Source organism: Apodemus sylvaticus, chromosome 11 (genome assembly GCF_947179515.1).
Source record: "Apodemus sylvaticus chromosome 11, mApoSyl1.1, whole genome shotgun sequence".
NCBI lineage: Eukaryota > Metazoa > Chordata > Mammalia > Rodentia > Muridae > Apodemus > Apodemus sylvaticus.
In genome coordinates, this window is record NC_067482.1 from 107,393,868 (window position 1) to 107,421,866 (window position 27,999).

General features: G+C 39.1%; 2 protein-coding genes across 51 annotated transcripts in view; one reads left to right on the top strand and one right to left on the bottom strand.

Annotated features, from left to right (window-relative positions):
- LOC127696398 (uncharacterized) overlaps positions 1-27,999 on the top strand; it is an 837,478-nt gene that overhangs the window by 503,690 nt on the left and 305,789 nt on the right. The gene's annotated exons all lie outside the window — the stretch shown is intronic.
- LOC127696390 (ubiquitin-conjugating enzyme E2 G1-like) overlaps positions 1-27,999 on the bottom strand; it is a 167,488-nt gene that overhangs the window by 1,557 nt on the left and 137,932 nt on the right. For 5 of the 34 annotated variants that reach the window (XM_052199057.1, XM_052199033.1, XM_052199031.1 and 2 more), the window contains exon 7: positions 18,385-18,472. Coding sequence is in view for 23 of the 34 variants with exons in the window: in XM_052199033.1 (XP_052054993.1) it covers positions 18,402-18,472 (71 nt within the window). In the remaining 11 variants the exon portion in view is untranslated. Of the gene's footprint in view, positions 1-913; positions 1,195-1,289; positions 1,353-3,163; positions 3,632-6,390; positions 6,533-13,423; positions 13,943-18,384; positions 18,473-22,393; positions 22,510-23,995; positions 24,095-26,425; positions 26,489-27,999 lie in introns of those variants that run through there. The other 29 variants (XM_052199021.1, XM_052199025.1, XM_052199018.1 and 26 more) reach the window with 25 other exon arrangements.

Below are 27,999 nucleotides of genomic sequence, written 5' to 3' on the forward strand. Positions count from 1 at the left end.
GCTCTGAGTTAGGTCTGAGGACTCAAGTCATGTGAACTATCATGGCTTTGGCAGGGGAATAAGTGTGGGTGGGGTTTGTAAAAGGTTGGCAGTAGGCTGTTTTGTAGAGGACACCCACAGAGACACTGCAGGCCTCATTCTCAACTTGGGAACCCATTTTAGGGAAGGTTGGACAGGCTGGCTAGGGAGGCTTCTCTAAGGAAAGATTATAAAGAATACCATGCTCACTGTGAGAAACAGAGCAAAGGACAGACACTTCCCGTCGATCCACTCTGATGTTTACTCAGGCTGGAGGAGAGGACACAGGGCTACTGTTCTGCAGACAACTCTGGGGCACTTTTGCACCTCAGCCCACTCCACTGAGCATGACCCTGTGAAAAGCCAGACCTGCCTGCCTGGGATTTTACCTGGACAGGTCTGGGCTGCTGTGCACATGTCTTCCTGCGCCGAATGGGCCAGTGACCACACTGGCTCCTGGACATCTGGCCTGGCCTCCCTAAGGCGCTATCTGATTCCCAGCCAGACTGACCCCCACCCATGACTCACAAGTCATGGAGCTGGGGCTGGTCCTCTTCCAGACTTAAAAGCAGAATGAAACAGGAGGGAGTGTCTTAATGACTTGAAAACACACAGGTCATACTGGGCTGCTGCCTGGCCACAGCACCCATCTGGCTTGTCAGTGACTCTCTGTTTCCTTTGGCTATGCCCTCACCCTCCCCTCTCCCTGCGCTCAGCATCTCTGCTCTCCACTTCAGGCTCAGAAACCATGAGGTGGTCTTTCAGGGGTTTCTATTGAATTGTTCTGAAGTGACAGAATATTAAGTTCCTAAATGTGCCACAAGGGGGCGCACTCTTCATTTCTCACAAAGGACAAGACAGAGTAAGGAATAAATGAATGAGGACTTGCACCCACCTGATCCTGGGAAGGACTCCAGGATCCAGCTTCTTTCCTTGGAGCAGGGTTCTTGTGGGAGAACGGCAGCAGCAGCAGAGATTTTGGAGGCCGTTCATGATTGTCTTCCTCCTGCCCTTGCAGTGGTATTGCCAGGTTTGAGGGGAAGCTCAGCTTGCACCCTGAGGCTGGCCATCAGAAATGGGCTTTTCCTGAATGACCACAGCTTTCCAATGGACAGCTTCTTACTGATTGATGGCCACTTCCTGGGTGAGGTTATTTTCCTCCATAAGGGTCTCTTTCTGAAAGGTATCCCCAGAGGAGGAGCCTGTGAGTGTTACATTCTTGGGAGACTGCAGGGATCCAGAGAGCTGCTCTTGGGGATTGCAGGAGGACATATTCCTGTCAGGCTTGTATGTGATGACTCTCATGGTCGTGACAGTTCTGGGGCTTGGGGTACCTGGGAAAATCTGCATGGAAGTGGTAAACATACCACACTCTTCCTGATCATGGGGTGCCTCATGATTTGGTGAATGGTGGGCCTCCTGCTCTCATGGAAAGCCTTGAGTCAGATACTCAGTCCAAACATAAGAAGCCAATTACAATAATAATAATAACAACAATAATAAAATCTGGTTTGGTGGCACACACTTGTGCCAGGGAGACAGAGACTCCATGTCCTCCCTAGCCAGCCATCTGAGCCTACCTATCCAATTCAAAGCCAATCAAAAATCCTGTTTTACAAAAAACAGTGGATGGCACCTGAAGAATGACATCCAAGGTTGTCCTCTGGTCTCCACACGCAAGATTACATGTGCAGGGCCACAGGACCAAACTATCCTGTAAAAGGATTTTCATCCGCTGCAGTAAGAGAGCTCAATGGGTAAAGGTTCTTGCAGCCAAGTCTGATATAACCTGTCCAATACCTGGGACCTCTATTGATGAGGTTTGGTCTGTTGTATGTATTGTCCCAGACACAAGAAAGTGCACAGGTAGATCCAAGTGAGGCTATGTGACCTTGTCTCCAAATTATTTCTGATTGGTGAATAGAGATGACAACAGTCAATAGCTGGGCAGAAGAAACCCATGCAGGCAGGGTTTAGCATCCCAGGACTTCCAGCATCAGAGAAGAACCACAAGGGGGAAGACGCCATGGGTTAGGTGAGTCGTAAAATAAAGACCATGTGGGTTGGCTACCTGTAAATAAGAGCCGTCCAAATGAAACATGGCACATTCTATCGTGGGATTAGTAGTGGGAAATAGACAACAGCGAGAGGTGCGCAATCTGCCCAGCTATTGTGCTGATTAAGGCTAATTGTACATAGAAAGATTGTGTGTGTCTTTTATCTGAGAACTAAGTGGTCAAAGGCAGGGTAAAAACCGGAGTTGGGATTAAATAATTTCTACACCATCCACATATACAACTCCTGCCCACCCCCACATACACAAATAATAAATGTAATTTTAAAGGGGGTTAAAGCACTTGTTAGTAAACATGAGGATCCACGTTCGATCACCAGAACCCATGTGGTAGGACAATAAACTGCCCAGTCACTATCCTCTGGCCTCTATAAATGCACACTAACACACACATATGAACACAGAATAAATTAATGTAATTATTAATTAATTAACTAATTAAAGGTTTTTCACATCATCTCTTGTTGGCCCAGACTCACTTCTGTCTTTGGTTTACATAGCTCACTTCCCCACATCTACCTCTCCTTATCTCATGCCTATCATGCTTACATGTGTTTCTCCTCCCTAATCTCCACATTTAAATCTATATTAAACTCTTTATAAACTATTGTTCTGGGGACTAGACAGATGGTCCCCAGGTTAAAAGAACTTATTGTGCAATCATGAGGCCTGGAGTCCAAATTCCAGCATCCTCTAAACACCCATGAGTATAGCTTCCAGGAAGCAGATATTGTCTTAGGCAGAAATAATGAAAAACTGCCAGTGATTTGGAGGAAAAAACACCTACAAATGTATGGCAAAAATGCAAAAACTCTGTTCTTTTAAAATATAGCCCACAAAAGAGTTAGGACCTGGGTTATGAATGAAAAGGAAGTAAGTGAAAATCCCGGTTCCTTTCCTACCATGTAACCCAACCAAGTACCATTATTATCTCTACAAATCTGTTTCTTGCTGAGTGTGCCAATTTATATGCTGCTTCTCAATATCAAAAGGGAAACCACTTAGCAAAGACTCCTGGAACATAGTCCATACAGAGTAATTTATTAATTATTAAATTTTGGGACAAATGTTAAAAAGACAAGCAGTGTTTCATGTTTATTTTTAACTGTCAGACACAAGGCTTAATATCCTGACTTAAAGTTGAGACTGAGATATAAAAGGAATTACAAAAAGCCATTTTGCCAAGGACAAATGCTAAGTAAAAATAACTAGTACTATGGAAATATAATTTACATAGGCACAATCATAAGTTTATTAGAATAATTTGATGCATCACCTCAAAGTTTTTATTATTACAAAGATATGGTTTCATTTTCATAAACAATAAAGGGAAAACAACACATTAAAAAAAGAGAGCAAAGGTAGGAATGAAGAATATTACTAGGTTGCTTTACTTTCCAACTTAAGAACCAAAATTCAACACAGGAAAAACTCCTCGTACAAAAATGGTAGAAAACATCACACTAAAGATAATAAAACACCTCTCATTCCTGAACACTTCAAAAAACAGACTTCCCTGAGATCTTCGAGTTTTCCTGTCTGGAAACAAGAAGCCCCAGTAAGTTATTTCATCAGCACAATCCTATTTCCAACATCAAAGCAAAACCTAGGAAAGCCACTCTGGTGGCTTTCTCATTCTCAGAAATTTATTTTTATTTTATTCTAGACATACAGAGAAACTACTTTAAAAGTTAAATAAATTCTGATTAGGTGCACAGAAGGCTGTAGCAGCACAGCACAGCTCCTAAGTGCAGGTGGGGCCCTGGGGGGCTGTGTCCCAAACAATCTTATACTCAGGTGGTCTCTGCGTACATGTCTGTACATGTCTGCTCAGTCCAGAGCCTAACTTCTAAACTGACTCTTAGTACATTTAATTTTGATGCTATGTCTAATATTGACCCATAGAATGAAATACCATGAAAAGTAAAAGGCATTGGAAGACAATTTCTAGACAGGGTTGGCTGCAAACTTAATAAAAGAGTATCTAGTTGTTTTATGAATAGCAAATATTTTCACAAGTGCCAAAGGGGTTAAAGTGCTTAAGATACAAAAACATACATCATAATATTAAAACAAGAATATATTATCATGTTATTATAGCCACTTTTTTTAAGGAGAGGAAAATCTCCTTTCATCAATTTTCAATAGCAAGTGGAACTCAAACATTTCCTCTAATATTTGGCTTCTGATCATCTGCTCAGATTTAGAACTGAAGGAGACTTAAGTATAAAAGGTTGTTAAATATTATAAAACCCAGTGGCTGAAAAGAGGCAAAGAACAGACAGTGATGGAAAGCAAGACAAAAGAAGATCGCCAGCTCCTTGCTACTTTCAAAGAACAAGTGCCTACCAAGGCCAAAATCTCGATGCAGACTTTTTAAACAATCAGCCAACTTAGACTCACCCACCAGACTGCGCAACAAAGGAACTTAGACACTATTAAATATACACATCTGAGGGTTTTTCTCATTTTGACAGATGTTCAGGAAGTATTTACTTGGTGTTCAACATGCCACTAGTACTGTGTACTTCCTTCAGCTACACATTTCTTGCTTTCTAGAACTCAAGTTTTTATCTTTTTATAATACCATGTAGAGGGGCTAGAGAGATGGCTCAGTGGTTAAGAGCACCAACTGCTCTTTCAGAGGTCCAGAGTTCAAATCCCAGCAACCACGCGGTGGCTCACTACCATCTGCAATGTTATCAAATGTCCCTTTTTGGTGTGTCTGAAGACAGCTACAGTGTACTCGTATACATAAAATAAATAAATCTTTTTAAAAAAATAATACCATATAAAAAATCCAGAAAGATAAAGCAACGTTGTACAAAGGTGTGCTTAAGAAACTAACTACAAACAATGAAGCAAGGCCTAAACAAGTTCAGGAAGTTACCCCATGATATACTGACAAAAATCACTAACTCTCAAAATTTTCTGAAAACAGATAACAGCTAATAAAAGCCTTAGAAAACTTGAAAAACTGATAGATAGATAGATAGATAGATAGATAGATAGATAGATAGATAGATAGTATAAATGTGTGCCTACAATTATGTTTCCCAATACAATGTGTAAGCAGATGATTACAATCAAGAAAGACTAATTCCAGAAAAGAAATCCAGATGCCCAGACTCTGTTTTGCCTCATCTGGGTCTTTTATAAAATAATCCCAGTGTTTTATATCTGACAAAACAGGGAACCAAAGTAACTTGGATAAAACCAAACTCTAGATCCTTTCTAGTGTGCTATATATCGGTCTTCTGGTAAATGCTTCTCTAAAAGAATGATTTTTTTTAAAGATTTGTGGTTTTAACAATTTATTCCACAAGGAAATCAATGAGAAAGAATTTCCAATTTCTTTCAAATTGTAATGCAAGGAATAAAAACTACATAAAGGTCTTATGAATGTAAAGAGACTAGTTTTCTAAGACAGCTATGAAAATATTTCTTCTAAAAAACAAGTTCACTCAAATGAGGCATTTAGATTCTGGTTCCAAAAGAGGTTGTGTCCTTTCTTAAATCAGGGTTTCCCTACTCTGTAGCCTTCCCTTGAAAATACTGTTTTCCTGGTGCTATCTCCCAAAGACTGGGATTAGGTACCACCGTGTCTACCTTTAAATTCTTAAAAATACTGAAGAACACAAACTTCAGTGTCTTCACTGTGACATAAGCCAAATGGCTAATAACTTATTTAGTTAATATGAAAACAATTCACACCATGCTTTTCAATCCCAATCTAAATTTATACACAGTAGATTGGGTTTCAGGAAAACACCATCATCCAATTCCAGAAAACATAACTATGCACTGGTCATCTGCTCAGATTTAGATTTTGTTGTGATTCAAGTTGTCACTTGTAGAAGTTTGTACCTAGGTCTTCTTCCCAGCCCCATGCTCCCAGAAATAAAACTCAGACTCAAAATATGTATACTTACAAATATCTTGGCCTTATAGCTAGTCTTCTCTGACTAGGCCACAGTGCATTATAACCCACTTACTCAAATCTACTTTCTGACATATGACTACTTACCTGGGCTCAGGTACCATGTGTCAGTCTCGTCACATTTTCCCAGGCAAATATCTCATCCCTGGCTCTATCCCAGAATTCTTTCTGCCTTCTGAATGTCTCATCTTGTATTCTACACTTTCCTATAGGCCATAGTTTTCTTTTAGTACAATACACAAGATATTCTCTCTACAGTCACTAGCATCCTTAAAACCTTCAACTTCAAATTGTTAATTATTCTAATTCTACTTGTACTTCTAAGGTACCAATACCACCAGCAACATCCTGAGCTTACCATGGCTTTTAAACACTCATGTGTACCTGCTTCTCCTTTCAGGATTTTATTTTGGTAATACTGCCACTCCAGCTGGATGTTAGCACCAGGATGAAAAGGTGACCTTCCTGTGCCATGGTTGCTGACAGAGCCACTGTTTTTCCTGTGAGAAAAAGAAATTGAATTGTTTCTCTAAGTACAAAAAGATGTTAAGGTCATGTAATGGATTTTTTTCATGGAATTTTAATTATATAACATTTGTTCCTTAATCACTTATGCATTAAATCTTAAAAAGCATCACCATATAACATCACCTAATTTTTTTTAAGACAGGGTCTTCTGAAATTCTCTATGTAGACCACGCTGGCCAGGAATTCACTGATGTTCACCTGATAGGATTAAAAGCATACACCAAGAGTGGCTCCAGCAATGTTTCTGATAAACCAACTCAATCTAAAACAGCACACCCCTTTGGAGCAGATCTCTGTAGATCCACAAAGATGTACTGTCTTATAGTGTTGCTATGCAGACAAATAGATGACAAGTTTTATTGATGATGCTATAACAATTCCTAAAATTTTATCTGTTATTATTAAGTTCTTTAATAGTGGAACTTCTATTAGGTCCTTTTCTGATAGTCAAAACTGCAATGAAAAGTCTGCCAGTCTCCCAAGTGTCACAGTTAAGTGTTGGGGTTCTGTCTAAGCTCCACCCCACACCTACCTGGAAATATCCAGGTATGCCCTGCCCCAGAGATCTGGCCCAGTATAAGAGGGGCTACTTGCTCCTCCTCTTTCTCTTTTTGCTCTCAGCTCTTCCACATTCTCACCTCTCTGCCCCTGGGGCTCTTCCTTCCTCCCTCCACGTGGTCATGGCCGGCCTCCACTAAACTCTCTCTATTCTCTCTCTCTCTGTTCTCTCTCCCTCTCCCTCTCCCTCTCCCTCTCCCTCTCCCTCTCCCTCTCCCTCTCCCTCTCTCTCTCTCTCTCTCTCTCTCTCTCTCTCTCTCTCTCTCTCTCTCTCTCTCTCTCTCTGCCTCTCTCTCTACCACTAACTTCCATCCCCTACTCTGAATAAACTCTATTCTATCCTATGCCTGTGTGTGTGTGGGGGGGGGGTGGTCCCTCAGGCGCAGAGGTGCCCAGGCAAGGGCCCGCCTGGACACCTTCCTCCACGCCGCCTACCCACACTCACCTAACCCCCTATACTCTCCCCTTTTAAGCCCTTTTATTAAGTACTCTTAGATGGCAGCCAGACATTCTCCTACACAGAGCCAAGAGGTTGTAATACAACCAAAGGTCATAAAAAGGGAACTAGGAATTATTATAGGTGTTAGGACAGAAGATAAAATATTGACTGGGTTTATCTATACGAAATTTCACTTATAACTTAGTCATGGTTTTAAACTTCCTATTAACCTGTAGTGAAGACAAATGATAGATGTCTAGCTAGATGATTACTTCTAATGGATATGCATGTAAGCATTCTCTTTTGTAAACTCCTTATTTCAATCGGTGATTTGATATTTTGTGTGAACTTATGATGAACTTTGTAACGTGTGATTATGTATTCTGAAAGATGTTTTAAGGGCTGAAGACAAAGAGAAGAGAGAAAAGAAGAATTTAGGTTTGAGGAACAGAGCTGAGAGAAGAACTGAACTGAGGAGAAGTTTTTAGTCATAAGAGAACAAGATTAGAAGGAGAATAGGAGAATGGAGAGTAGAATAACTTAGAAACTATAGGTAACATAAAATAACTAAGAGAACAATGTGCAGGATGCAGAGGGAAAGAAGAAAAAAAGATGTTGCAGAGAACAGAAGGAGCAGGCAGGCTTCGCCTTGCCATAGGAGAGGACAGGTCCCATGGTAAGGACAAAACAGGCTTAGACTTATTTTTTTTTTTTTACAAACATGGATTTAATTCATAGCATTAAAAGGGTGAAACTTTTTCCTTCTCAATGCAATAAATATTTTTCATCCAGAATGAGTGAGTTCTTTCTGCACCAGTGCTGGTCTTTTGCTCCATATGCATATGTAAGTATGGATGTGTGTGTAAGTATGTGATTGTGAGAATGTATGCATGTGTGTGTGTGTTATGGTTTTAAACTTTCTATGAACCTGTAGAGAAGACAAATGATAGATGTCTAGCTAGATAATTACTTCTAATGGATATGCATGTAAACATTCTCTGTTGTAAACTTGTGTTAGTGTGAAATTGTGAGAATGTATGCAAGCTGGGATCAGATGTGCATGTAGGTATGAATTTGTGTGAAAATGTGGAAATGAAATCTCTGTTATGTTTGAAGCTGTGTATAAATTTCTGTGAGATTATGCATATTCACTTATGTAAAAGTTTTTCTTTCTGCAAGTGTTATTCTCTTCTCCTGGTTCAATAGAAGTTTATTGCTTCTAACTTCCTCCTTAGACTGACAAGCAAGAGGCATCTGAACAATGGGGAAAAGACTCTAGCAACTAATTCTGTCCTTAATCTCCTGCTGTTTTAGGGTGAAGTGCTAAGTGCCTGAGACTCTCTAGCTTCAGAGGAAAGCAGAAGGCAGGTCAGCTACATTAGCATAGTAACTTAGACTTAGATAAGTAACCCTTTTATTATGCAGCAACTCTAAATTTTCCTTAAGACAAAGTCTTACCCCCTCTGATGCACTTCCACCTTCTGCTGCCTCAAGAAGAACCAAGAAGAAAGAAACACCTCTGCTGGGGCTGGCTCCTGACAGAAGACTTATCCACTGTGATGCTTTGAATAAGAATGGCCCTCATAGGCTCATGGGTTTAAATGCTTGTCCCATAGGGAGTGGCACTATTAGGAGGTGTGGTGTTATTATGGCTTCTCCTTTATATAATAGGCTAAACTTATCTTTCTTTCCCTCTCCAATTATTTTTAAATTTTTAGTTTAATTATTTTTATGATTTCCTTCTATTCCCAGGACCCCGGGAAAGACAGAACAAATCATGGTACTCCAAGGCTCAGAATGACTTACAGATAGAAATCCCAAGGGTTTGCTGTTGCGTTCAAAGCCCTTCAAGTCCTCTGGAAGGGGTTGTTCTGCTTTCTGTCCATGTTTTCCACCCACATGGGGCTGCCTCCTCTGTCTGCCCACAAGGAGCCTACAGGCACTGACATTCTTCATTTGCTCATTCCTTTTTTCTTCTCCAGCAGGACTCTGTTTCTCCTCTAGGCCCCAAGATGTCCTGTGAAGTCCCCCATCCTCTCCTGCATTCAGTAATTGCCCATCCACTGCACTCTCTTTCTAACTCCCCCATACAACACTCCGTTTTTGTTCAGTCCTGCTGTGGGTTGGTTAACAGTCTGATGTTAATTTTGCTTCCTCAGGAGGGATTGTTGCCCCAGGCTGGCAGTCCAACAAGTGCTGAGGTATGAATCTTATCCCCATTTTAACTGGTCAATAAAGGATAGAGTCTGGGACTGAGCAGTGGAGGGGAAGGTAGGACTGGAGGTTCAATACTGGGGGCAGGTAGAGAAGGAAAAGAGGACTAGAGGGGAAGGAGAGAGGACACAGGAGGAGAATGCACAATGAGAGAACCATGTAGCCAGGAGATACCACAAGTAGGAAGGGGTCCTTATAGCTGGGGAATAAGTTAGTATCGTCTTGTTCCGGCCCAGTCTAGCCATACAGCTTATAATTATAATAGCTAGATTGTGTGTTCTTTTTATAAGGGATTATTGGGCTTGAAAATTCCAGCCACACATTCCTTTTCAAATTCCAGATGTTCTTTCTTCTACTTTCCTCAAAAGAATTGTTATTTCTTCCTAATTCCACATTGTTTCTCTGTAATTTATAGATGTTTAAAATATTTTTACTAGATCTGGAAAGTCACCAAGTGTTCTGGTTGAAAGAAATAGGCCCCTGTTCAGGTCACAGAGCTTCATAGGAATGAGAAGCTGAACTTACCAAAATAGGCTGCCTTAATAAATCAGCCTGCTCTTATTTTTTTCCTAAACAGAAAGATTTACATATGTACTATTGAACTAGCCTATTAGTGTAGAATCTTATAAATATAAGAAAATCCAGTGTTTTCCAATTAAAACATATCCATCTATTCAAATAGAAATCATTTTATCAGTTTAACATAAGCACTTAATACCATAAATAGATCATATATATCCATTTATAGAAAAAAACACATATATTATAATATGGTATATTTTATACACAAACACACACACACACACACACACACACACACATATATATATATATATATATATATATATATTTCATTTAAATCCATTGAGAATGGACTTAAGCTAGTAATGGATCATAGCAGTAGAAATTTTGTCTATACCCATTACTTGACATGCAGTACCTCATTTATAATATATGAATAACATCACATTACTTACTAGAGGAACAATGGATAGTGGTGAAGAGATTATGATGACAACAAATCCAGGTTGTATAATGCAGAAAATTAACCTGTATGCCACACCTGCCCAGGGACCAGGTAACTTCCTGGAATGCTGGAAGTTATAATTCTTAGAAAATCACTAAATCAATTGGGAAAATAATGTCTTATATGTTTGTCCTTATAACCCCCTACAACACATGGTTTTGAGGCTGTTCTCAGCTGGAAAATTCCAGGAAATGGTCCTGAACAAAGTCTTTTCCTTGGTCAATATTTAATATTTAAAGCTAACTTATATTTGGTCCAAAATGCTGGAGCTGGTTTTTCTGGCCAATCTCAAGGTTATCCGTTGATGTAGAATAGTTTTCATACCATCATCACAATTGTTCACTTGATTACCAAAGGACACCTAAGGTCATAGGTAAGGAGTTCTGTTGTCAGGTGAAGTGGTACTATAGGAGAATAGCCCCAGTTAAATGACTGTAAAGGATAATGCATGTCAAAATCACTAGAAGTCCATAGAAAGGGCCAGGCATTGCAGCAGCTCCCTGATCTCTGATCTTGTTAGAAGCCAGAAGTCTGTCTTCTCACTGTGCTTGGCTCTGGATGGCTTTTGTCCAGGGCCAAGAGAACAGCGTCCAAGCTTGATAAGGATGGCTTTAGATAAGCTGTTTTCTGTCATGAACTTTTAAATGCACCTAAGTGAAGAAAACCGCTGCTAAGGGCTCTACTGCAGATATCCACCCATTCCAGGCTCAATCGGCCAAGCTTAATCCAGCTTTTGATAAGGGATTGTCAAATTTAGTCTCAGAGTCTCAGAGCACACCTGGGGTTTGACAACAGGAGAATGGTCATATAGACAATAAATGTAGCTATATCAGGGTCATGACTTTTAGGCTACCCCAAGAGGTGTGTTACAAAATAACACATAAGGCAAATGGCCCTGAAGGCAACCCCCTGGTGCATTGTTTATTTTGAATAAAAATAACAATGCCTCTTCTTGCTTGTGAATTACTGTGTCAGGCTCTTAGCCATCCTCTCTCTGCATATAGTAGACAGCAGATTTAGTAATTCATTTTAATAGATTCCCACTACCTTTGAATCCATTTCTGTTACAAAAAATAAAAGACATTTGTAGAAGCCTTCCCATCCTAGAGCTGAGCATGGGCTTCTCTTCCTTATTCCCAGAAATGAGCCTGTCTTACACCCTGTTGCTCAGCACAATGCAGAGCAACTGTGAAGGATCTTATCGATATCTGATAAATAAATGAATGGCTGAGATTTCACATAAAACAAAAGCCAGCCCTTCTGAATTCTATGGACTGACTCCAGGGAATGAGGAGCTTATTTCCTCTTCTTATGAGCAGTAATTTTTTTTAAAAAAAAGTTTTTCAATTCTCAAATTACAAGCTTCATACATTGTAAATTTCAAAATACTCCATATGGTATAAAGCTCTTTTCAAAAGATACAGCATACATTTTAGAGTAAAATTAACCAATGTGAGGCTTGAAATGAGCATAGCTGTGCAGAGAGCTGGCAAGAGTGTCACCAGAGCAGGAAGGGCATGCAGATTGTCATCTGAGGGAGATCACAGGGAAACTGGCCGGCCCTTAGCAACATCTGCAAAGGAAGGGAAGAAAATACCTGGTGACATCACAGGCTCCTAGCACAGCTAGGGTGTTCTAGAGGTGTGTGGTGTCATGACGGCCTGTGCTGGCCTCGTTTATCTACCTGGGTCATTTGAACAAAACACTCCCTGGCTTGGCTTTGTTGTGACTAGAATTTGAAACCAACCCCCTGGCTCTGCCCCCACTGTTTTTGCTTCTGCGGCATAGTGTGGGTATGTAGGGACACAGACAGAATCCTGTGGCAATCAAGGATAGACTGTTCCTTCTCTGAGCCATAGGCTTCCCTAGGAAGGAGCCTTGGCCAAGTGTTTGTGTGTCTCTAGAACCAAGTATAGCGTCTGGCAACCAGCAGGCTTTTGTGAATAAATGACAAATCACAGAGACACATTATGGGAAACACAGGGCTTTTGTGTAACCCATCCGGCAGGTCAGTTATTCCAGGGTTCCGAAGGGGTGCTACCTGCGGGTCAAAAGGTGGGAGAGAAGGAGGGAGGCCAAGCACCAAGAACGGCAAATCACTCTGGGTTGTGTCAAAGCCTTGTTTAATGTTCTGGGGTACACATGTTTTAAGGCTTTCAGGAGGGGCGTACCCCAAGGCAAGGACAAAGAAAGGAAGGGCAATCTAGCAGTTTAGCAGGAATAGATAAGGGTCCTCCGGTGGAGACAACAGGTGTTTGCACAGGCTGGAGCCTGCCGCAGTTATCTCAGGACTTCCTTCCACCGCAATTACCAGAGTCGGCGGGTGATGATGCAGGCAGGACCATTCTGCAGTTATCTCGAGGCAATGGCTAAACCAATGCCCACGGGAGAGGCTCCAGTTAATTGTTCTTGTATTTTAGCAGCCACCACCTTAGGGCCATGAGTAAGCAATAGTCCAAATAGCTCAGGATGGCTTCCCACATCTCCTCCTTTTTTCTTTCTTAAGTTGGGGGGTGGCTATGGAAAGAGGGTCGGCGGAGAGCCTGTTTTAGGCTATGTGGTTTTGCCCCCACGTCCATCACCGCAGTAACTAGGCCCTTTTAGATCCTAGTAGGGCAAGGCCTCTGCCTTAGGCTATGTAAGTTGCATCCACTCCTGGCATCACATCCCACTCCAATGGCTTAATCAGGCCCTTGGTGGGTGTGACGGGCATCCAGGTAGCGGACTCACAATAATCCCGTCATGGAGTCACCCTGCAGCCAAGAGGCGGTGTGCATCTGGCTCGTGGCACCACAATATTTCCCGTCATTGGCTACTCCACAGCTTATGGCCCTCAGCCACTATTAGGAGCCGGAGGTCACCCTCTCTGGCATTGACGTTTCTACTGCTTAGGAACCAAGAAAGCTCTTTGCCTGCAGCAAGGGTAGAGAACTGAAGGCCGATGGTTGCTACCTCCACGTCTGTCAAGGCAGAATCAATCTGTGATTTAACAAAACTGGTTAATCTGTTAAAGGCCCAGGGGCCAAATGACAAAAGAAACAAAAGACCCAGGAGGGGCCCCAAAAGGCTGGAGAGCAAGGTGGAAAGCCAGGGTGAAATCTCAGCATCTGCATACTCTGGCAGCTAGCATGTTCCTTCAGCATCCTGTAGAAAGAACACAAACATACCTCTTCTCTACACTTAGAGTTCCCTGGCATTAAAAATTTTTAAATTTTATGGTATATAGAGATGTTATTCTTCCCTCTTTTATTATATAAATATTGCAAAGTTCTATGGGCTTGTTCTATAATATCTTGTCTACGCGAATTATGAGGAATCTCAGTAATATGACCAATATCAAATTGTTAATAAGACATCTCAAATGACTGATTATAATAACCAGTTATAATATTTGTCTTAATCTGATTTGGAACATTTAATATTAAAAATAACATATGTAATGACTAATTTTATTTTTTATTTTGTTTCTTATGTTAAAACAGTTATAACTAGAAAGCTTGAAAAGCTGTCAATAGTCGTATGTCTATTTCTGGTTAATTTTTTGAATTGTATTTGTATAAATAATTGTAAAAGTTAAGAATTAGTATCATTAAAAAGAAACAACGTTAAGCAATTGCAAGCCATGAGCTATATATGTATATTATACATATATAGCTACATATAGTAATATAGTAATATTATATTACTACATATTACTATATGTAGCTATATATGTAGCTATATAGTAATATAGTAATATACATATAGTATATGTATATTATTACCCCACTGCTGGTGGGGTTGCAAATTGGTACAACCACTCTGGAAATCAGTCTGGCGGTTCCTCCGAAAACTGGGCACCTCACTTCCAGAAGATCCTGCTATACCACTCCTGGGCATATACCCAGAGGATTCCCCACCATGTAATAAGGATGCATGCTCTACTATGTTCATAGCAGCCCTATTTATAATTGCCAGATGCTGGAAAGAACCCAGGTATCCCTCAACAGAAGAGTGGATGCAAAAAATGTGGTATATCTACACAATGGAGTACTATTCAGCCATTAGAAACAATGAATTCATGAAATTCTTAGGCAAATGGATGGAGCTAGAGAACATCATACTAAGTGAGGTAACCCAGACTCAAAAGGTGAATCATGGTATGCACTCACTAATAAGTGGTTATTAACCTAGAAAACTGGAATACCCAAAACATAATCCACACATCAAATGAGATACAAGAAGAAAGCAGGAGTGGTCCCTGGTTCTGGAAAGACTCAGTGAAACAGTATTTGGCAAAACCAGAACGGGGAACTGGGAAGGGGTGGGAGGGAGGACAGGGGAAGAGAAGGGGGCTTACGGGACTTTCGGGGAGGGGGGGCTGGAAAAGGGGAAATCATTTGAAATGTAAATAAATTATATCGAATAAAAAAAAAAAAGAAAGCAGGCTGAGAAAGCCTGGTAGGTAGGCTTGTAAACAGCACCCCTCCATGGCCTCTACATCAGCTCCTACCTCCCAGATCCTGTCCTGCCTCAAGCAATGTTATACTTGGGTTGTCAGGGTGAACCAGGTGTTCCTGGACTGCTCTGGTGGCGGGGGCTGGGGGGCGTCACTCCCTCTGTTGATTCTTACATAGGACACAGGCCCCACGACCGGCTGGCAGATAAACCACCAATGTTCTCAGGTCCTGGGCGCAGGCACACCCCTGGAGGTTTGTACCCCCAGAGGTCTTAAGCTCAGGATAATACAGTACCTAGTGATGCTTTTCTGCCCAGGCAGGCCTTGAAGGTGGCTGTGGGAAGTCTCTCCCTCTGCTGTTCTCCAAGCAGGACACAGGCCCATGACCGGCGGGCTGGCAGGTGAACCGCCTATGTGCTCAGGTCTTGGGTGCAGGCAGATCCCTGGTGGTTTGCACCCCCAGAGATCTTTTTTCTTTTACTTTAAATTGTTCATTTAATTGGCATATACATAGACAATGACAGTAATCTTTATAATTTTATGTATATACAGTTTTAAGCTAGTTATACTTTTCTGCCCCAGGCACGCAGTGAATATGGCCACGGGGAGTCTCTCCCTCAGCTGCTCTCCAAGCAGGACACAGGCCCCAAGACCAGCAGGCTGGCAGATCCAGAGGACCCTGCTATACCACTCATGGGTATATACCCAGAGGATTCCCTGGCATGCAATAAGAACACATGCTCCACTATGTTCATAGCAGCCCTATTTGTAGTAGCCAGAAGCTGGAAAGAACCCAGGTGTCCCTCAACAGAGGAATGGATACAAAAAATGTGGTATATTTACACAATGGAGTACTATTCAGCCATTAGAAACAATGAATTCATGAAATTCTTTTTTTTTAATTTTTTTATTTGATATAATTTCTTTACATTTCAAATGATTTCCCCTTTTCTAGCCCCCCACTCCCAGTTGGAGAGGGTGTGGAGAAAGAGGAACACTCCTCCACTGCTGGTGGGGTTGCAAATTGGTACAGCCACTCTGGAAATCAGTCTGGCGGTTCCTCTGAAAACTGGGCATCTCACTTCCAGAAGATCCTGCTATACCACTCCTGAGCATATACCCAGAGGATTCCCCACCATGTAATAAGGATACATGCTCTACTATGTTCATAGCAGTCCTATTTATAATTGCCAGATGCTGGAAAGAACCCAGGTATCCCTCAACAGAAGAGTGGATGCAAAAAATGTGGTATATCTACACAATGGAGTACTATTCAGCCATTAGAAACAATGAATTCATGAAATTCTTAGGCAAATGGATGGAGCTAGAGAACATCATACTAAGTGAGGTAACCCAGACTCAAAAGGTGAATCATGGTACGCACTCACTAATAAGTGGATATTAACCTAGAAAACTGGAATACCCAAAACATAATCCACACATCAAATGAGGTACAAGAAGAAAGGAGGAGTGGCCCCTTGTTCTGGAAAGACTCAGTGAAGCAGTATTCGGCAAAACCAGAATGGGGAAGTGGGAAGGGGTGGGTGGGAGGACAGGGGAAGAGAAGGGGGCTTACGGGAATTCATGCAATTCTTAGACAAATGGATGGAGCTGGAGAACATCATACTAAGAGAGGTAACCCAGTCTCCAAAGATCAATCATGGTATGTACTCGCTGATAAGTGGATTATTAGCCTAGAAATTTTGAATACCCAAGACATAATCCACATATCAAATGATGTCCAAGAAGAAGGAAGGAGTGGCCCTGGAAAGGCTCAGTGCAGCAGTATAGGGGAATACCAGAACAGGGAAATGGGAAGGAGTAGATGAAGGATCAGGGGTGGAGGGAAGAGGGCTTACGGGACTTTCCGGAGTGGGGAGCCAGAAAAGGTGAAATCATTTGAAATGTAAATAAAGAATATAACGAATTTAAAAATAAATCCTGTCCTATTTGGACTCTTGTCTTGACTCATTTGGTAATGAACAGCAATGTGGAAGTGTAAGCTGAATAAAACCTTTCCTCCCCAAAAAAACAAAAAACAAAAAAAATCAAAAGTTTGATTTTTAACATTTTAAAAGAACAGCTACAGCACCCAGTTCAAGGGGACACTCAAAAGAATAAACATGTGATCTAATTATATGAGCTTTACTCCCATAGTAGATGCATTTTTATAGGATGCATGTATAAATCTATAACAATATAAAAACATGTATAGAGGCAAATTTTTAACAATTTATCTTTTAGATAACAATTATTAATTTTGTCAAAAAGTCTTGTCATGTAATAGATTAATGATTAATAATAATCAATTTGATTGCTGTTTAAAATAAGGAACAAACATTTTATCATGCTCTTAAAACATTCTTTTTTTAAAAAATATTTTTATGATTTTATTTTGTAACTTTTTATTATTATATCAAATCTTTATTGGAGGATGTCAAAACCTTATTTGGAGAGATTTTATATTAATGTTCTCTTTGTTAAGGAATGGAAGTGAACATATATCATCAACTGTTGACAAATACTTATGGTAGCTTTCTCCAAGTTATGTCTCTCAGTATTTGTTTTGCATCTATCTTGAGGACATCAGAAGCTTAAATGACGAACTTAAAGCAGTGTCTTAGGCAAAATATTTATCTTAACACCTTTTGAAAATCATTTTCTTAAAAAATTTAAACGCCCAATGTTAAGAGCAAGCCATTTCTTGAGGAATAACCTTCTAATGAAAATCTTAAATCTATAATAATTTTGTATGTAGTAGGCAGGCCAAAATTTTAGATCTAAGTTTGAACTTCATTTTGAACCACATCTGTATGGATCTGTTAAAAATGTTCTTTTGGCCAGAAACTCTCTAAGTGAGGCCTGCAAGACAAAACTGCATCTCTCAAGCCTCTGCAGCTTTGAGCAGCTTTGAGGCAGCTCTGAGCTTTGTATTAACTCAAATGTAAATCTCCTGATCTGAGTTTGTTATCTCTAAGGCCAGACCTACACCCACCGGTCCTGTAAAGAGTAACCTGTAATCAGACCCTATTGTATAGAGGTCAAATAACAAAAGGAACCTGAGACTGAAGAACACACACACACAGAGTTGGTCATCTCTGAGTCCATACTCGCCCAGCCCCGATGTTCACTTCACTAGGCCACAGGCTCTAACACCTCACTTTATTACAGATAATCATGGTGGCTCAAGCCTTTAATCTCAGCAATCAAATCTCCACTTTCTGGGTCAGCATGATCTGTGGAGTGAAAAGAAACAGATGGAGAAAAACTCAATATTTCTTTGTTATAACAGTTATTGTAAGTTTTAAGGAATATAATAGCTTGACATTCAAAGTCTGGTTCACTATCACCTTTCTCACATGTCTAAGCCAATGCTTCCTAATGAGTTCTTCCTTCTCCATGACTGCCCCCCATCCCTGGATGTTGTGTAATGAATGTGTGTGTGTGTGTGTGTGTGTGTGTTTCTATGTGTGTGTATGCTCGCACATGCACACAGGACTACCATCACTGGAGGATTAAATATAAACAAACAAGACAGGAAAGCTGGAGGAATGATAGAAATAGCCGAATATTTTCTTTTTTCTTTTCATAGGAAGAAAAAAGAAAAAGAGAGCTGCCACTTCAGCAACATCTGCCACCATCATCTTCACCACCACCACCAACAAAAGATACTTGTCAATCTCCTTTTATTATAATAATTAAAATTTAAAATTGTGTGTGCTTGTGGGTGATCTATAGCACAACCCTCACAGGAGGATTAAATAAAATTAACCAAGAGATCCAAGGCTACATAATAAAAATGCTAAAACATAGATGATAGACAGACAGATAGACATATAAACAGAGACAGACAGAGATAGACAGATAAAGAAGAGAGGAAAAGGACAGAGCATAAGAAGGCTAACGACTCATAATGGCCCCTCGAAAACAAGGAAGGCTGGAGAGAGAGGTCAACCTCCTTATGTTTATTAAGGCAAAATCAAAAGAAAAAGTGAAATGAAACAAAACAAACCTAGCCAAATATTTTATTTTTCTTCAGATATTAAAAATCTTTTTAAAAAGCACACAATCATCCAAAAGGAAGAGAGAGAGAGAGACAGAGACAGAGAGACATAGTGAGAGAGAGAGATGAAAAGATCTATTTTTTTTTTTACCACTTTTTATTGTAATAAGAAAGTAATGACTTTAAAAATTAAAGCTGGCCCATCTTACTTTAACACTCATTAATACAATTTATTCTGTTGAGTAAGACAGGGATACGTGGTCAACACTACCATAATTTAATAAGAAATTTTAAAAAAACCAAGAAAACAGCCAGTAAACTGCTTGAACTCATTATGGTTTTTATTATTAAAAAAGAAGGAACAAAATAAAGGTTAATGGTTGTATTTTCTAATTGTTAATAAATAATTATTAAATATTAAAAATCGGTCCACTTTTCTAAAAAAAAAAATTGATCCATCTTATTATTCACTGTTGTATCATGAGTACTGTACTAAAAACAAATTTTGGCTTTAATAAAAAGGACAACTTGTCAACTAGGAATCAAGGTGACATGGAGAACAGAATACCAACTTCACCATTGCCCTAATGCTAGAGACCAAGAGTGATATACACAACAACCAGGCAACTAGCTGACAATCCTCTTAGGAAAAGAAAAGTTAAGGAAAATGGCCAACTTAAACCTCATTTAAATAAAGAAAAAAAGTCCAGATTTGACATCTGGTAGACCTGGGGTGGAGGAAATTATGATCCAGATGGGCAGAAATCTGGCCAACATAGTAACATACTGGGCTGGAGAGATGTCTGAAAGGTTAAGAGCACTGACTGTTCTTCTGAAGGTCCTGAGTTCAAATCCCAGGAACCACATGATGGCTCACAACAACCATCTGTAATGAGATCTGACACCCTCTTCTGGAGCATCTGAGGATAGCTACAGTGTACTTACATATAATAAATAAATGAGTGTTTTAAAAAAAATAAAATTAAATTAAATAAATAAATAAAAAACATAGCAAAATACAAGACAGAAGGAGGCAGGGGTGGGGGTGGGGAGACTGATTGCCTCTCATTGCCTTTCCCCTACCCAACATGTACCATATTATCATCACGCTTTGAGGGAATATAGAGAGTGGAGAAAGTGCTTGCTGCCAGAGATCCACACATCCCATCTAGATGGACACCAAGCCTAGGAAGCTAAGGTTCCCACAATTCTCCAGTGCCCCAGGATGAAACACAGAGATGGGTTGGGGTTGGGGCACAAGAAACACGAGGACCAGGTCCTTCCATGAGCAGACTAGCACCTCTGCCCACAAGACACTGTGTTATTCCCAGCTTGAAGGAACTAGCTATCCATCCCTCCAGGACAAAGAGAAACCTCAAGCAAGGTGTGAGGGCTGGAGACCAGAGAGACATAGGTTTTATCCCTCACCTTCTCCCTTGCCTGCACCTCTGAAAGGATGCTCTTGGCTATGGTAGGATAGGAGTGATAAACGACACTCAGCTCCACCTACAACTCCCCTACCACCGCTAAACTTAAACATGCTTGTACAAGACCAGTGGATAGCAGAAGTGGCAGCCACAGGAAACAGTCCACATGGTTCCTCTGAAGGAGGAGCAGGGGAAGCAGTATTGGTAACTAGAGAAGACCAGAAAGGGAGACCCCATTGCCACCTTGTACAAAGGTATGCTTAAGAAACTAACCATAAACAATGAAGCAAGGCCTAAACAAGTTAAGAAAGTTACCCCATGATCTACTGACAAAAATCACTAAATCTCAAAATATTCTGAAAACAGATAACAGCTAATAAAAGCCTTAGAAAACTTGAAAAACTCATTATATATATAAAGTATAAATGTGTGCCTACAATTATGCTTCCCAATACACTGTGTAAGCAGATGATTACAATCAAGAAAGACTAATTCCAGAAAAGAAATCCAGATGCCCAGACTCTGTTTTGCCTCATCTGGGTCTTTTATAAAATAATCCCAGTGTTTTATATCTGACAAAACAGGGAACCAAAGTAACTTGGATAAAACCAAACTCTAGATCCTTTCTACTGCACTATAGATCAGTCTTCTGGTAAATGCTTCTCTAAAAGAATGATTTTTTTTAAAGATTTGTGGTTTTAACAGTTTATTCCACAAGGAAACCAATGAGAAACGATTCCCAATTTCTTTCAAATTGTAATGCAAGGTAATAAAAACACATAAAGGTCTTATGAATGTGAAGAGACTAGTTTTCTAAGACAGCAATGATAATATTTCTTCTAAAAAACAAGTTCACTCAAATGAGGCATTTAGATTCTGGTTCCAAAAGAGGTTGTGTCCTTTCTTAAATCAGGGTTTCCCTACTCTGTAGCCTTCCCTTGAAAATACTGTTCTCCTGGTGCTATCTCCCAAAGGCTGGGATTAGGTACCACCGTGTCTACCTTTAAATTCTTAAAAATACTGAAGAACACAAACTTCAGTGTCTTCACTGTGACATAAGCCAAATGGCTAATAACTTATTTAGTTAATACGAAAACAATTCACACCATGCTTTACAATCCCAATCTAAATTTATACACAGTAGATTGGGTTTCAGGAAAACACCATCATCCAATTCCAGAAAACATAACTATGCACTGGTTATCTGCTCAGATTTAGATTTTGTTGTGATTCAAGTTGTCACTTGTAGAAGTTTGTACCTAGGTCTTCTTCCCAGCCCCATGCTCCCAGAAATAAAACTCAGACTCAAAATATGTATACTTACAAATATCTTGGCCTTATAGCTAGTCTTCTCTGACTAGGCCATAGTGCATTATAACCCACTTACTCAAATCTACTTTCTGACACATGACTACTTACCTGGGCTCAGGTACCATGTGTCAGTCTCATCACATTTTCCCAGGCAAATATCTCATCCCTGGCTCTATCCCAGAATTCTTTCTGCCTTCTGAATGTCTCATCTTGTATTCTACACTTTCCTATAGGCTGTAGTTTTCTTTTAGTAAAATACACAAGATATTCTCTCTACAGTCACTAGCATCCTTAAAACCTTCAACTTCAAATTGTTAATTATTCTAATTCTACTTGTACTTCTAAGGTACCAACACCACCAGCAATATCCAGAAGCCACCAAGAGGTTACTATGGCTTTTAAACACTCATGTGTACCTGCTTCTCCTTTCAGGATTTTATTTTGGTAATACTGCCACTCCAGTTGGATGTTAGCACCACGATGAAAAGGTGACCTTCCTGTGCCATAGTTGCTGACAGAGCCACTGTTTTTCCTGTGAGAAAAAAAAATGAATTGTTTCTCTACGTACAAAAGGATGTTAAGGTTATGTAATGGAATTTTTTCATGCAATTTTAATTATGTAATATTTGTTCTTTAATCACTTATGCATTAAATCTTAAAAAGCATTACCATATAACATCACCTAATGTTTTTTAAGACAGGGTCTTCTGAAATTCTCTATGTAGACCACGCTGGCCAGGAACTCACTGATGTTCACCTGCTAGGATTAAAAGCATGCACCACGCATGGCTCCAGCAATGTTTCTGTAAACCGACTCAATCTAAAATCAGCAGAGTCAGTTTTCCATGGCTTTTCATTTCTTACAATGAAAAGCAGACAACTCAGATCCCAGGCTCAAATTGTAGGAATAGACAACAAAACAAAAACTATAAACAGACTTTTACAATTCAGATATAAATACGTTTATCCTCCCATTTTATTTTTTTTTAATTTTATAGCAATAGAAACAAACTGGAGATTCATGCACAGCAATGAAAATCTGATGTTTAACATATAACCAAATGTGAATTTCAGACCCCCAGATTTTGCTTTGGTTAAGAACATTACTTTAATGTATCATTTCCTTTTCTGTATAAAATTACAAGACAACAATAATGTTGTAAATCTGATGTGCAAGTAAAACACCACAGGCTTAGAGGGCAGGAGACTCAGAACAAAGAAACACATAACACAGAAAGTCTTCTTGCCTCTCCATATAAACTAGAAAAAAGAACAATTTACTAGAAGGTAAGTTGTCCCAAGGCTAAAACTAATTCTTTCAAATTCAAAATAATACTTTTCAGAGCTAAGTCACAACTACCTAGGACAAAAATAAAGCCTTGTTGGGAATCTAGAATTTTCTAGGATTTTCACATAAGAGAAAAACTGACTTTAAATAGAAAACACTATTGTAGCTTTCTTGTCAAGAAAGAACTAAGGAAAAATCCTAAATAAATGTTTCAATACTAGTAAGTAGTACACACATAAACCTAAAATTTCATTTTAAAAAAAAAAAGCAGACTGCCCAGATGACTCACCTCTACAGTATAAAATTATCAAAACCCAAAGATTAGTATGTTTACCTACATTCATAGAGGAGAGTTACTTCAACAGAAGAACAGAAAGTCTGAAGACACAGGATAATAGAAATTTTCCCTTAACAAACAATAAAAAGATATGAAAAATATCCAGAAAATATCCTCATCTATTTAAGATAATACAGTCCTCAATTTAAGATACTCTTCTCTGTATATTTCAGCTTACACCAAGCAGTAGTTTTCTAATTTTCCTACACTTGTGAATATAGGCTCCAGCCAATTTGAACAAAGGAATAGATTTGACTAAGAAAAATCAAAATACTTTCCAAAGAATACATTGTTCTCAATTCACACACACACACACACACACACACACACACACACACACACACACACACATTGATATGTATCTACTTTCTTAAAACAAACAAGAATACAGACCTTTGAGATCTGTTATATTTCTTATAGCCCCTGAGAAAAAGAAGCAATCAATATCAACATGCCTTACAGAGCTCTGCTGTCTGGGCCAGCTCAATTTGCCTAAAAGGAAAAAAGAACATTCAAACCCAAACTAATACTTATCATTTAAAACAGATTAGTTAATTTTAGAAATCACATTCAAGAAGAATGGTATCATAACATAATATAGAATATACTATGGACTGTATACCACCTTAATAGATGAATTTCAGTTTCTCTAGTTATCTGATAGAATTTTAAATCACTTCTAACAACACCATGGTATTCTTTCTTATTCTATTTTCTAATTGTCTTCTTTTAAAATTTAATTTTACAAGATAAATTTGATTATTTGTAACAATTTTGGTATGTGTAGTTTCACATACTTAGCTTTAATAAGCTCCATTCTGCACAACTCTACAAACTTTATTTAATGAAACAACAATAACAATGGCTACTGCCTCCCAGTGTTCTTGATAAGTATTAAAACAAAGAGGTTTACAGGGGGATAGATTAATTCTCACAGCACTATGGAAAACATTGCTATTACCCCCACCTTTTATAGACTAGTAATTTAAGTCCCACAGCTGATAAATGCCCAAATTGCAATTTAACTCCAGTCTGCTTGATTTCCAACTTTTTAGGCTATCATACTACTCTTCTAATTAGACATATTTCAAAAAGTCCACAGAAAAAAACAAAAATCTACATACAAAGGGAATTTTTCTTTCACCATTAGATGTTACTAGTTCTGCAGCACGTTTATTGCATTTATGGAGCTGAAAGTTAATATTATCTCGTAAGGACAATTACTGACTTAGAAAAACCAGAGATTGTTTATAAGGATTATTATAATCCAACTATTAGGATAATATTACTTTATAATAATTTTATTACAAATACCCCTCATGGTGTTCCAAAATATAATAGTACAGGTCCTAAATCTAACAATCTAAACTCTAAGAACTTTCTAAGCTTATAAGAAGTTCTGATTTCAAAGAATATGCTTGCGTATCAGCTTTAAACAACAAAACAAAACAAAATAAAAAACTTACTCCCGAACAACTGAGCCACTTCACGTACTAACTGTGAGGCGATTGTCTAGTCCCACTAGGTGCAAGGCACTGAACCTTTCTCCCTGCTGCTTTTAAGCAGATGTATGCTGGGCATCACTGATTCCTGTCGTTCCTCTTGCAGAGAGGAAATAGGCAAGAAAGGCAAACACCCATGCATGCTCCTGTCACAGAAAGTGGCAGAGCAAGGACTCAGATCCAGGCTACACTAAATCAAACTCTTGCCATTCTCTATGTAAATTTCACTAATCACGATCTTTCTTTTGTAGAACAAGGTATCAAACTCAGGGCCTTGAATATGTAAGGCAAACAACAATCACAATTCTACTGTTCAAAGTACTATGAAACAGAAGGTAAACAACCTAAAAAATGTTAAATATTTAAGGGGCACAGAAGATTTAAATAAAATGCCTATCACATGGTTTCTTACAACATATAAATTTAAAAATTTACTCCCATTCATTGACCTAACTCATAATAGTATTCTAAAGCTTTCAAGATCAAGTGACCTTTGGTTAAAAAAAAAAAACCAAGAAACAAATAACAGATGGCATTATTATGAAATATTCCAAACTACTGGCTAAAAGCCTATTTAGATATACAAACAAATAACATAAGAGCAACAAACATTCACATAGAAAGACCCTGCAACTTTCTAAAACCCCATTAGCATCTCCCTCTTTATGCCTCCCTTTCCACAGTTATAAAGAGTACTATCATATAATCTTGAACCCTACTTTTTGACCACAAAAAAAAGAGACCAAAACCTTTGTCAAAATAACTGAACTAGAATCTAGTTTAAGTAACAACTATCACAAAACAGCTTCCTGTTGGATTGGGATGACAAGTGTTAGCCACACACACAAATGAGACAATCTACATAGATGTTAAAACAATCTCCCTAAGTTTACCACATATTTACAACAGTTCTATTTCAATTTTAATTTTTAAGAGTGCATTATTGAAACAGCCTTCTAGAAAATCTCAATTACCCTTACCAATCAGCATCATTCTCACAGGAGATTAGGAACGGAATATAAAATGTCACGTTTATACAGCTCATAAATTCAGCTGTTTATAAAGTCCCCATGAAGAAGGAAAGCTTGGAATCCCAGTGCATACAGCACTGAAATGACCTGACATTTTGAGGTAGCCACAGTTAAGTTTAATGGGAAACATAGTAGCAAAGTTTTCAGTTATAGTTACTGTAACTTATATAACCTAACATTCCTAGAGGATTTTTATATTAAGAAGTTTGGAATCATTAGAATACCAGTAAGAACATCAGAATGAAAGCATCAAATAGAACTGTTTTGAAGAAAACAATTTTAGTACCTACCTGTGTCAGGTACAAGGGAAGACCAGCCTGTTTTTATTTTGTTCCAAATCAGAGGAAGCTTGCCTGTTAAGATAAAGGATTGAGCAGGAAGTGAAGATCCACTTAAATATATTTAAAGTGCAAATTTACTAGGTATCACCAAACACCCAGAAGTCAACAAAATGATGTATTTAAAAAAAATCAAGCCAGGTGCAGGACTTAAACCACAGCACTCAGAGACTGAGGGCAGGCAGATCTCTGTGAGTTCGAGGGTAACCTGGTCTACAAAGTGAGTTCCAGGACAGTCAGGGCTATACAGAAAACCCTGACTCAAAACCAAAACAAAATTCTGACAGCTAGCTTTAGTGTTGAACCATTATGACTCTAGATATCAATAGTAGCATATCTGACAAACAAATATGCATGTATTACTGGCAAGAAAATACACTGTTAACAAAACATGTCTATGCTGCTACAGCAGACTAGACAAAGGCATATTTGGAAAACAGCTGTGTAAGAAATATAGTAAAACACACATTTAAATAACTAACACTATTTGGATTTGTATTAAAGAGTCAGACCACACAAGCAGACCATCATGTACTTAGGTGATGCCATGTGAACCTTCTCTCTATTTTAATTGGTCAATCAAAGGTTAGAGTCTATGATTGGGTAGTGGAGGGGAAAGGTAGGATTGGAGGTTCAAAAGGGGGAGCAGGTAGAGGAAGAAAAAGAGAGAAGGAAGAGGAGAGGAGGAAGCCACTATGGACCACATGGATGGGAGAAAGCACAAATCTTAGTGATTGGGAAGTAAGTATTTTGCCAATGAAGACATATGACTTATAATTAAAATATTTGGATTATGTGTCATTTATATGGGCTATAAGGGTTGGAAATTTTAGCAACAAATTCGTGCACCTTATATCCAGCTTAGAACTGAACTAAATTGAGAGGAAAATCCAGCCCCCTATATCCTAAACAACCAGAGGTAACAACGCAGCCCTGAGCTGGGCCACAAGGTGGCGCCAATGTCACAGCATAGTTGGGGTTCCCTGAGCCTGAGAAAAATTCAAGGACCCAAAATCAATGCTGCCTGAAAAGCAACATTCACAGCTGAAGATCAGCAATTGAACAACAACAGCTATCTTTCCAGAGCTTTCTTCACAGACACAGCAGACTGATCTAGGCATTTCAGCCGCAAGCCAAACTTCCCCTGCAGCTTTCGAATTTCCAATATCCCCCCACCACACTTCTAAACAGGGCACAGGACAGACAAACCAGCTCTCCCAAATGCTTACACTGCAGGCTGCCTAATATCAACACACATGCTGAAGGCTATAGGCCAGACAAAAGATCCAGAGGGCAAAAAAACACAAAAGCCAAGGATCTTTGTGCGGTCAGCCCCTCCCTACTAATTAAAGACCAATAATAAATACTAGTAAAGACTAATAAAAAGGCCAATAATAAATACTAATAAAAAACTAATAATAAAAGAACCACAATTTTCTAAATCCAACACCAGAGGGAAACAAACATACCAAATAATAAGACCAAATATTAAGAAATAAATAGTAATTACTGCAATTGTTTTCTCA